The sequence below is a fragment of the Xiphias gladius genome, chromosome 4, assembly GCF_016859285.1.
Source record: "Xiphias gladius isolate SHS-SW01 ecotype Sanya breed wild chromosome 4, ASM1685928v1, whole genome shotgun sequence".
Lineage (NCBI taxonomy): Eukaryota > Metazoa > Chordata > Actinopteri > Istiophoriformes > Xiphiidae > Xiphias > Xiphias gladius.
Window position 1 is genome coordinate 1,366,230 of NC_053403.1, and position 12,718 is coordinate 1,378,947.

General features: G+C 40.9%; 1 protein-coding gene across 3 annotated transcripts in view; it reads right to left on the reverse strand.

Moving 5' to 3' along the window:
- Positions 1 to 12,718, reverse strand: part of vta1 (vesicle (multivesicular body) trafficking 1) — a 72,032-nt gene that overhangs the window by 31,306 nt on the left and 28,008 nt on the right. For all 3 annotated transcript variants that reach the window (XM_040125116.1, XM_040125114.1, XM_040125115.1), the window contains exon 4: positions 5,719 to 5,794. In XM_040125116.1, coding sequence (XP_039981050.1) covers positions 5,719 to 5,794 — 76 coding nt within the window. The remainder of the gene's footprint in view (positions 1 to 5,718; positions 5,795 to 12,718) is intronic.

Genomic DNA, 12,718 nt, shown 5'->3' on the forward strand with positions numbered 1-12,718 from the left:
AAATAAAAATGTAGGTGGTAGTTGGTGGGAATACATGTAGGGTCGTAAAAGGTAATTTGGTAACTGGTTGTGATTGCTAAGTGGGGGTATATGGGCAGGAAGTAGAAGTTAAGGTGGGCATGGTTAAGGGTAAACATAAGGGATAAGTACAGAGGGTTGGTGGTCTTGGTGCTGTACTGGTAGTTTTAGTAGTCTTTCGGTGTCTGGGTGATATGGATTTGGTATTACTTTGAAGCGTGTAAGAGATGAGAATTAGTAAAAAGACATTAGTTGATGGTCTTTTGGGTATCATACATGGGGCAATTGATGGGTTCAGGGGTTAAAAAGGGAGGCTATAATTGTTAGAGACATTAACAGTGAAGAAATCCTTGAGGAACACATTGAAAATGGGATGTATTAGGTTGTTGGAAGCATTAATGGACTGAGTTTTAAAGGGAATGTTTGAAAAAGTAGGTATAATTTAGTATTTGGGGTAGAAGAAAAGGGAATGAATACATTGTTGATGATACAAGAAGTAGGATGATTGTTAGTGTCAGTGGTTGAAAAAGGTTAGTATTAGTGGTTGATGACATTAAAGTGGAGTAATTATTTAGGGTAGCTGTTGAAAAGGTCAGTGCCACTTCTTGAGGACATTAAGAATGGCAAAATCATTTTGGGCAGAGATTAAAGTTTAGTTGTTGGGGCATTAGCTGAAGTACCAGTTGTTAGGGCAAAGGATGCTGGGACAATAAAGGTTTGGCAATTGTTAAGAGACAACGGTTGAAAAGGGAATGTGTTTGGGTGTGAAGAGTAGAATAAGACGGAATGAGTGAAGAGGCCAGAAGGAAGTGGTAACTTGGGCAAGGGTAGGGATAAATAAGGTAGAAGAGAGGAGTAAACTGAGATCGGAGTAGGTTAATTGCAGTAAGGATATGTGAGAATGGGTTGAGGAGGCAGGATGTTGGAAAGAGCTTAAGAGGCAATGAGAGGCGAGGGCAGCAGATTTCCACTGGCATGAAGCTGATAAGAATGAATAGAGAAATTCCTGCTTCCACCAGATAAGTGCCATGTTTACAGCAGCAGCTCAGAAACAATGGCATACTGAAGTGTTCAGGTCCCATCTAAGGTAGGGCTGTGTTGGTTTAGCCACAGTCTTATAAAAAAATAAACAGAAAAAGAGTGGCTAAAGGTAGTCATTTCTAATCACTGACATAAAACTGCTGTGATATTATACCACACCCTTGAAAGTCAGGCAATTTAATACCACTGTTCAGATTTCATGGTAAAGGTGACTCAGCGTGACGCTATTCAATGAAAAATCTAAACAAAACATGACCTCTGATAGGATAGGAAGGTATTTTTCAAATCCAGAATTTACATTATGTTGCCATTCACATTTGGGAAGAAAATGACCACTTAAACCAATTAAATAGAACAGAATGGAAGGGGGTTAGGATTACAGGAATCCTGACAGTACACTGACAGTATGACTACTCCAACTACCAGGCCACCAAGATTTCCGAAAGACATTCTGGATGAGGATCCTTGGAATAATTTGTTTTTATAAAGAAAGGTAATGACAATATGTACTGCACAGTATATTTAACAATGTAAAAGTAAACTTATCAGTACCCTTTTCTGTAAACACAATTGCATGTCTGTCCATCCCGGAAGAGGGATCCCTACTTGCTCTTTCTGAGGTTACTTCCATGTTTTCTCCTGTTAAAGGGTTTTTGTGGGGCAGTATTTCCTTATCCAATTCGAGGATCAAAGGACAGAGGGTGTCAGAGGGTATGGTCTGCAAATTGTAGAGCCCCTTGAGGCAAATTTGTGATCTCTGGAATTGGGTTATTGGATATTGACATGACTCTCTGGTGGAAAAAAAGATGTATTGGAGACACCGTTTCTAAACTAACTCAAATATATCTTTGGCTTTTCTTTATTGCAATATCTTGTTACTTATCGCCTGGCTCATATACCGATCTGCAATTCCATTCAATTCAATTTTATGTATATGGTGCGAAATCATTACAGAAGTTATCTCAGGGCCCTTCACGTAGAGCAGGTCTAGACTGTACTCTTTTTAGCTTATGAGCTTGTATCGAACAAAAAAAAAAAAAAAAAATCAGCTCTGTTGTTACACAAGTTTATACCATAAAACGAAACAAAAATGTTGTAATTGGATTGGATTGGTTTAAAGTATTAGACCCCCAATATTTGAGTATATTTGTAGCAATCTAGACAGCACTAGCTTTAAGCTTTAAGCTTTAACATTGCAGATGATGATCAGCTGGTTGCCAAAGTGGCTACTAGATTATCTTTTCAGCTACATGCTGTTTACCATCTGGCCTTTCCTCAGGTTGCCTTCAGCCTACTGTAAAGAGCCACGAGTCAAGTCGGACACATCCAGAAAATTCCCTGTAGCATAAACGGACGAAAAACCTGTGAATGTAAAAGGTATAGCTAGACACTGTCCCTGTCTCGCTCAATGACCCAGAGTGGAGAGTGATTATCACAGCTGTAGGCAGTGAGACAAATGGTCAACACCGTCTTTGTCTGCAGCACTTCAGCGTTGTGACAGCCTGGGTGATAGAACGATGCAGATATGGCTTTCTGCTGAAGCACAGTGCTGATAACATGTTACAGTGGTCCTCTGTAAGGCTTTAACCCAGGCAGGGTTAAGGGTTTTTTAAGCATTCAGAGAGGAACTTGAACTACCAAAGGACCCGGCATATTTCTACTAGGTATAATTCAAAATGATGCAGCAAGGCTTCTCATGAGAACTTGGACGAGAGATCACATTACCCCCATCTTTACACCGATTACCGGTAGACTTGAGAGTGGATCTTAAGATTTTGCTAATCGCCTTGGTTTGGCTCCTAGTTATATTTCTGAACTATGATTCTCTACATGCCAGACAGCAGCCTGAGAATCACTGACAGTGGAGTCTGAGAAATTCAAATGTCCAGACTGAGGAACCACGATGTGTTCACACATCCAGATGAAAGGCATCCTGTTGCACTTCCAGTGTTTGGGTCTGTTTGAGTGAATAGAGCATAAGAGTCATCCGGCACATTCACACTTAAAATTCATTTTTCAAACTCATTCACAGGCTTGCCCTTACATAAGATTTGTGTTTGTCCTGCTTTTTGTTGTTGCTTGCATTTTGGTTTGTTTGAGTCAAATGTTTGATGATTGTTGTACAACACTTCAGAGTTGCCTCTGACTGTAAACTTTTACATTTACAAAAATAAAATATAAATACATTTGATTGCTGTCAGAACTTGCTACAGCATATCTGACTATGAGGATAATACTGATAATATCAGGATTGATAGGATATTCATCCCTCTAAGGAAATCCCCCTTAATCTTCCTCCTCTCCACAGGAAGGTCAGGGGTTAGCTACACAAGGTGGGGTAAGCGGGGATTCAGTTTCTTGCTCAGAGACACCTCAGTACGGGGAATTCTGGCCAACACGGGGGTTGGAACTTTGTTTTTACTCCTCTCAACTCACTACACCAAAGTAAAGTCCAGAGGGAAAGCTGTCACTGAGAATAAGGGTTCCTGATGGACGACAGTGCTACATAACACTGTGCCAACTCAACTGCTCACCGACTCCCTTCAGTTCAGGCACGAAGCTGCTGAAAACCTCTTTTTACTGCCTGAAACTCAATCACTCCTGACTGTCAGTCTGCAGACGCACCTCCCCACCGGCCACTCTGAGGACTCATTGTCTGATGGCAGACTTGGTGTGTGCGTGCGTGTGTGTCCATCAGGCCTCACTGTACGGACGCAAGTGTCCTGTTGAAGTTTTAATGGCTTCTGGCTGACTTGGACCCAATGTAGAGAAAGACCTGCTGTGTGCCACACACTCATTTGGAGATGGATAGTTGTGTGTGTATTTCTTGATGCTTGTACATGGAACAATATTTGATATGGCAGTCATACAGTACATCACACAAATGTTCACTCTTTAAAGGAGAACTCCACCTATGTTACACATCAAAGTGTGTTTCCAGGTGTCGGGGAGTACGACTGCAGATGTGAAAACAGTAATATGAATTCTTCAGTGTCTCCAGAGGGAGCTGCCTGAAATCTGATAAATGTCCTCGAGTCATGTCACTTGAGTCTGCATGGGTCCGGGTCTGAAGACTACAAGTTTGAAAAGTAGAAAAAAATCCGTGGGTGTGGAGTTAGAAAGAAGTGAGCTGACCAGACCTCTGTTGCACCCCCTCCCAATTTACCCTGCAGGCTAAAGGCTCCAAGATACATTAGCTGCAACTAACATAACACATCCCAATCTCTGACCTAACAACTGGTGGTTGAGTTGCATTATGGGTGTAGACACCAGGTTTTGACAGGGAAGAAGAAACGAGTGGAATCAGAAAAGACAGTATCTCTAGTTCGATTATGATACTGCTGCTCCGTTATGACCTGTCCAGACTGTTCAGAAACATCAGTTCTTATGCTTCATGTACTGTATCTGTAGCAAACTCCCAGAAAATGGGAGATCTGCTCCAATTCTCAGTTTTATTAAATCAAATTTTGGACTATTTATTCATATCTTGCACTGCACTGTGGCTGCACTGTCAATTTTATTCTACTGTTTAATTTGTCAACTGCTTCTGAATCTTATTCATGTATGTCTTTTTATATTTATTCTTGTCTCCATGCCTTTATGCCTTATGCACAGCACTTTGTATTGCCTTGTTCTTGAAAGGTGCAATACAAATACACTTACCTTGACTGGCCTTACGAAAATGTCCATCATTGAGTCCGACAACGTTATATAATAAATCAGTGTAATACTCCTTTAACTGTTAAGAGCCTGTATAAGCTATGTTGGAACTGCAGCAACGTGACAAATACAAGTATAAATGTGGCCTCTGACCAACATGTAATATGTGACGTTTAACTTCGATACATGGCGTGCACCTTAAACTACAGCTTTCCCCTTTCATTTCCCATTAAGTAGCTTTAACTTTGTTAAAATCACCTTATCCCAAACTGTCTGAGAGTATCTTAGTCTTCTGCATCAGCTTCTTCTGCACTGACTCTTTCCTGCAGCTCTATGATGTTTGCAGTCAGTGAAATATTTAAGCCCAAGACTCCAAGGTTTGTTACGGCTGCATCTTTCCATACTATGGAAATATTCTGGATGTTTGTGCGTCATTTTAAACACATATCCCTAAAATTCAGCCTGACATGATCTCCATCCAAATCAAAAATAAAGTCCTGTAGGTTTAAACAATGTTTGGCTGCACAGCACGAGCTCGTAATGCTAACTCAACAGTGGTTTAGTGGGGGTTAGAGGTTAGCTCATTTGTTTAGTTGATACCTGTGTGTGGCCTTTTTTGAATCTAGTTCAAGTGATATATTTGCCGTGAGCACGACCATCTGGATGCAAAACCTGGATCAATACGTCATGATCATTTGATATTTCCCAGTTTTACAACTTGATGACAATTACCTGAATGCTCAGTGAGAGACTTTACTGCAGTGCAATGAACGGATCTGTATTATGTTTGGCTGTTCTTCATGATTTTAGTTTCAGTTCAAAGGCACAGATGCATGATCGTTTTAATCAGTCTTTGACAACACAGACAATTCTTTTTAACAGTATAGTGTTTTATTAGTTTTGGGCTCTTTGGAGGATTTGTTGATTATTTTAAAAGAGAGTTTGCAGACGGTTTACAGGGATCAAAGCTGCGATTCCCAAAAAGGATCTTTTTCTTACCTCCTCTGACAACTCCCCAAACACAGACAAGACGTCCAGCAACAGACTGGATGTGTAGAAAGACTTGATCATGTTCCTGGAAGAAGAAAAGAGGAGCAGGAGGAGGACAGATTGAAGTAAAGAAGTAGGGAGGAGGATTTAGAAATTAAGAGGAATATAAGAAAGGAAATAGTGAGAGGGGGAGTAGAGGGAAGGGAAAACAAATATGAAAAATTATTAGTTCAGTGTCTCATGAGGGATAATGCAACAATATGTTTCAGAACTGTGGAAGTTAAAACTAAGTTTTATATTCCTAAAGTTACACAGTCAGAAAGGTGATTTGACCTTTCTGACCAAGTTCTTGTGTCTTTTTCCCATGAAGACCATGAGACGGGGTTAAAACTGTGGATGAAGTGACTTTTAGTAAAGTTTTTCCTTTTTCCCAAACATCCAACGCATTCCTTCATTTTTCTCAGGCTTTGTAGTAGAAGTTTGCCGGAGAGGTCTCCCCGTCTCTAAAATAGACTGTACTGAAGAACCCAAATCCTGAATGAACATTTACCCTGTAAAATCCAGTACAAAGTAAAAGTCACTTGCTATGAAGCACAAAGCTCAGCTCTGCATATATAATGGACAATAAAACAAAAAAATCAATTTTATGTCCAATTTCTCTCAAGTCAGAGACATTCTGTCCTCCTCTGGTAGACCACAGAGATGTCCTGTTTCTAAAGCTGATCGTAATGGACCTGACCTGAACCACGCATACTAAATGTGTGTGTGCTGGCAGGAATCAAGAACGTTGAGTGATCCTATTCTGGGCACAGAAAATCAACACACACAAGCGCACACACACACACACACACACACACACCATTCTGGCTCGCCAGCGACGGTGGCTGGTGGCTTTGAATATTCATAGCACATGTTTATTCACAAATGGAACAGATAACAACCTGCAAATGAAGACACTGATTTCATTCAAGCAGCTGGTGAAGCATAAAAATTACACAAACTCTCAGGACCGTGACGATAGCAATTAAAAACGCCTGGTCAAAGGTCCTCTTTTTTCCCTAAATATTCTATTAAGGTATATACAACCTTTTATTCACAATAGGAAATATCATTTATTTTCTAGAAATTTGATTCAGAAACCATTTATGGATAAAATAACCAGATGGTATCAGCAGTCAAACATCCGTTCCCAAACCTGGGGTCATGTGAAATGTCACAATAATGTGGAATTTTTTTAAATAAGGAAATAAATCGAGAGCCTGGCAATTAGCGATCTAGTGAAAGCAGCACAATTTCCTGTCATGCTCAGTAAGCTAGCACGTTAGCAGTCTGACTGGGCCATTGACCTGCTTCACTGTACTGTGATCTCTGGTGCTCTGCCAGCACCGTCAAGCCGCTGACTGAGCGTTCAAGTTTCCAACGCTACAAGGAGTTCTGTTTTAGGTTTAGTACTCTCATTTGCGTGAGATCAAAGTACCGGTCCAGGCTAGATGTGACAGATGACACGAGTGCCGTTGACTACACCCCGGGACATCAGGCTGCAGCATGACATGCAAGCATAACTGCCTCATTAGACATGGTGTGTTCAAACGAACATCATCATCAACATGTTCTCCTGTATAGCGGAGAGTGTGGACTAAAATGTTCTTTCAAAACTCCACTTTAAAATCTGCCTAAAAAAGTATCCAATAGTAAAGAAATGTCTATAATGTTAGCAACCTCTGCATTAGTTGATGCTGACGAACTCGAATATCTCAATGTCACTATTAGTTCTTTAAGTTCTTTTTATTTTGAAGTGGATTTCATGATCAAATAAGATGGTTTGCTGTTCATTTTATTGAAAATTTCACTTTAAGCTTTACCTTAAGGAGCATGAAGACAGGGATGCAGCGCAGATACTGACCTTATTAAGTGTATACAGTTCCTTTTTCAGTGTTTTTAGTCTCACAGCAATCCCTGACCTCATGCTGGCTTAAATTAAAATGATTCCATGCAGCATGGTACATAGATTTTAATTTTTGGCTGAAGACAGCACTGTTATCAGACCGGCGCTCTGTTTCAGCAGATTCTCTGAGCTGAGGTATCGCAATTGGTACCAGGAGAGAAAAGGTTGGATTGATGCATCCCTACTGGAAAAGACATCATCTAAGATACAGTATATACCTCGATATCACCATAACCAATTCTGACATCATATTCAATCTCATGATTAAATCAAATACCAATCCTATTGATTAATAACCTAGTTCTAGTATCCTTTAACAACACGTTATAGCTGCACGCCTAAATGTGAAGTGATTCGATAAATTAGTTGAAATGTTGGAGTTATTAGGTTCAAGGCTGAGATTTCTGGGTTTAAAGTAGACAAACATAGTAGCCACAGTCCAGATTTACCGGCACTCGGTTAGGGGTGATTTCCCATCATGACATGCACTGAAACACACACACACACACGCACACACAAACAGTTAACAGTTAAGGTAAGGAATATGAATGGGTTCCTTGTAGTGCAGTGTGTGAGCTACTGAGCAGTGGCCTCAGCATGTTGGAGGAAGTTTCTCATTCCACCAAAGTTTCCCATAAACATTCACCTCTGTGCCTCAACCCGCACGTCTAAGTATTTATGCCTGTGTATATATGCCTACCTGTACATATGTGTGTGTATATGACTGTGTCTTTTCTATATTTGTGTGTTTCTTTATGTGATGTCCAGGGGTGACATAACACACTGCTGAGGCCTGGACCCTGTTAGCGCAGGCCGCTGCCTCTCGTAAAACCGCATGCTGTTTGTGGTGGCCCTTCGGCGGAACAGCAATATTACCCAATCCTGCTTAATATACCTGCTGGAAACAGAGAGCCTGTGAACGGGTGTTTACACCGCAAACAGGCCCGAAGAACCTGTCGCCTGGATCCATTCATCCTCCACAACCTGCCACAAGCTGCTCACACTTACTGTCAGGGAGGGAAACTAACTTTCCTGTGGTGGTACCCTGTTTATCCCAAAAGAAAGTTTAATGTGTCACTTGCAGAGTTCACGAAGAAGAGACAGTCCTGTATTTGTACTGTGGAACTACAAGAATCTGAAAACACTACTCCATTTGTCTTGATCTTAAATTTCCTTAAATTTTCTGTTAAACTGATATTTCATCCTGTTTTTCCTATTACTTTTTGTACCCATTTCTCATCAGTTGTGACAAAGGGTTTTCTTAACTGCTCCACTACAAAGCTTTTAAATCTTATTTTTTCTCTCCTATACAGCTTTTCCAAATCTAATCTGTGATTTTTTGTATATGTGAAACAACTTGTAAAATTAATTCTTATATTGCTCCTCAGGAAGAGCAACAAAGGAACCCTCTTGGAGGATGTCCTCTTTATCATATTCCAGATGATAAGTGGCATGAATCGAATGAACTTGGGAGGTAAATTTAAGAATTATGAGTCATCCGGTGAAACAAATCCTTTAATTAAACTTGTCCAATCACTTAAAGGTGCTTTTGCTATCGCTACACAGCCAACGTTAGCATAACCAGCTGTTTACTCACCAGTCTAGAAGAAACGCTGAGAGTTCAGCATCAAACTTCCTCCCTTTACTCGCCAAGAGCTGTCTCCAGCGGTGGAAAGCAACGCCAATGTTAACTCTTCTTTTCTTCCACTGAAGTTAGCCTGCTAATCAGCTAGCCCCGCCCGTTCCATTCGGTAATAGCACTTTGCAATAGTGAGTCACTGCGGCATCCAATCCATCCAACATGAAAGGATGAAGAGGTAGTCCTTCCCAGAGGACATACTCTAACCTCTTGTCTTGTTAACACAACGATGGCGAAAGCTCTTGGTGAGTAAACGGCTGTTAGTGCTAACGTGGCTATGTAGCGATAGTAAAAACCTACATACAGCACCTTTGAATCTGCTTTATTGTAGGCCTGCCTCCCTAGATATGGTGATTCAAATAATCTTTTAGAGAGTCACTGATGGATTCATTAATGGTTAACAACACTCCAATCATCAAATTGAAAAGATGAATCAATTTTGAAACTACTTCTTTACTTCTCTTGCTTAATGGTCGTAGAAACTGACATATTCTAAAAACAAAAACTGATCAAGTATTCGGGCCTACGCATCAACAATCACATCTGGCTGATGGTTCAGATTTCATACTGTAAAAAGTGGGAGTACCTGGCTATTGCATCTCTATTTACCCTCTCACTTCCCCCTGGTATCTCCCTTGAACCTCCTTCAAAAATTTTATCAAGTTCTGCGGAAAGGGGAAGTGCTGATAATGAAAAAAATATTTAGTAGCACTTCAAAAGGTTAAAATAAATTGAGTGTCGACATGATTTAAACCACACCCATTCCAAAGCAGCTTTCAGTGAATTCCTGTAAAAAACAATCTTATCCTATCGTTTTTGATGTCAAATACTCCCATGTAAGCGCACACACACACACACACACACAGACACACACAAGATCAACAGGTTGCCAAACACACTGTCTGAAGTGGTTTCCTGACCTGAATAAACACCACAGATGAGGCCAAATTTTGTACTTACATGGAAGGAAAAGAGACCTGCTGCCCCAGTAACGGTCTGGAGCTGGTTGGACAGATCGGAAAGTCCTCGGAGACAAATATGTGATTTTTGAGCCATGCAAATATAATTTGCTTGACTGGACCCAGGAGATTAAAGAAGCATGTTTTAGTTCCCTCAACTGTCTGGGAAAATCTGGGTGAACTAATTTCCGGCATCAGAAACTCACCGGAGAAAACACGAACAGACCATGCCGACCATTTACGATTCTTGTATGAGCTCAACGTTCCACCAATTCGTCCGTAAAAAAACATGGAAACTAAAGCGCCCCCATCCTAATCAACTAACACTGATTATCAAATCAAAGGAAATAAATACCCATAAAATAAAACCATTGATAAAAACAACATAAAAGTATATTCCATAATAAAACTATTAAAAACTGTTAAACAGAACAATCCAAACAACGTAAAAACAAGCTACGATAAGAATAAAGTAGAATCACAGTTTACATTCTCCTTACAAATTTCAGATCGGTAATGATCAATTATTGATTATTCAGTCGAGAGGAAATTAATTGCCAACTATTTTGTTTTTTGTTTTTTTCAAGAGTACCAGCTTCTCAAATGTGAAAATTTGCTGCTTTGTCCTACATTTGTCCTTGTCCTACATGATGGTAAACTGAATATCTGTGGGTTTTGGACTGTAGGTTGGACAAAACAAGACATCTGAAGTCGTCACTTTGGCGTCTAGGAAATTAATGTCAGCACCTGTATTCAATAAGACTCTGTAGCAGTTGTTAAGACTGAGATTGTTTCTCACAGCAATATTCCCTTTGACAGGATACTTCCAAAACTACATATGCACTGCAGCTATAACAGAAAGAAGTCGGACTTGCAACAAAGTTTATCCTGACTGATTTTTGAAATGCTACTATATTTTGCCGTGAAGGACTTTTGTGAAATCAAGAATCCCCATTTATTTACTTGCACTTAGCTTGCATCTGCCTTTTTGAAACGTTTCGGTTGACTTTTGAACGGACACATCTCACCGTCTATCTTTCCACTGCTTCAGCAAAAAAAGTCCCGCGGGCTGTCTATGTCATGTTGAAACAGTTAATTGAAACCAAAAACCATTGGTGAGAATTATACATGGGATCTCCATCAATGTTGTTTTAGTAGGATACTGGTGCTGGTATCATCTTACATAACAGGATAAAATAATGTCTGTTACAGTATTTATTACAGCCTCTTTGAATATCAGTTTGAAGCCAAAGCTCCAGTGTGGATGGAAAAGTGTGGTGTGCACGGACAGAGATGAAACGATGGTGGTTTGAGGAGAGGGGAGGAGTGGCTGAGTCATCACTGTTGGCACACACGTGTACATGCACCAAGCCATGTACTGAGACGCACACACACATGCAGTAAGTCCTCAAAATCACAAGACTAATTGCGCTGCTTTTCAAAGCCTTCCAACATGACCCATATAAGCATTTTGTGATCTGATTCGCTTACCAGCAGGACAACAGCTTATTTGTCAAAGTCTGCCAAAACTGTCTGATCATGACCATTACAATAACGATACAAATGACTGCTTTCTGATCTGCCACATCTTTGGTTGAGGTTTGAGTAGATCTGAGCAGAAAAACTTATTGGCTCAGGTTAGAGAAGGATCACAGTCATGGTTAAAAGAAACCAACATCGACGGTTGGTAGGAAATGAGAACACAAAAGCGGTCTTCTTTGTCCCAACTTCCTTTAGAGTATGTTGATGATATGTCATCATGGCACGACTTCCACTTTTACTCCTCACAGTTGGACAAATGTATAACGCCTTAGTTTCAGTGGTCTATACTAAAAGAAATATACACGTAGTATTGACAACAATAAGCTAACTGACTGTTGGCAGTAGACAGGATGCAAACTACGGTCACTACTGACCCTCTCTACACCCATCCATCCCTCCATCCATCCGTCCATCCATCCGTCCGTCCATCCGTCCATCCATCCATCCCTCCATCCGTCTGTCCGTCCATCCATCCCTCCATCCATCCATCCCTCCCTCCATCCATCCATCCATCCATCCCTCCATCCATCCATCCCTCCATCCTCCATCCATCCCTCCATCCATCCATCCCTCCATCCATCCGTCCCTCCATCCATCCCTCCATCCCTCCATCCATCCCTCCATCCATCCGTCTGTCCGTCCATCCATCCCTCCATCCCTCCATCCATCCGTCCGTCCATCCATCCCTCCCTCCATCCATCCATCCCTCCCTCCATCCATCCATCCCTCCATCCCTCCATCCATCCCTCCATCCATCCATCCATCCATCCATCCCTCCCTCCATCCATCCATCCATCCCTCCATCCCTCCATCCCAACCTCCCCTGTGAGATACCAAAACAACATCCTGCTACTTTGCTTCTCAGACACAACAGCCATTTCCGGCTGCTGGGCAAGTTACTTTAAAAATTTAATAATTCACACA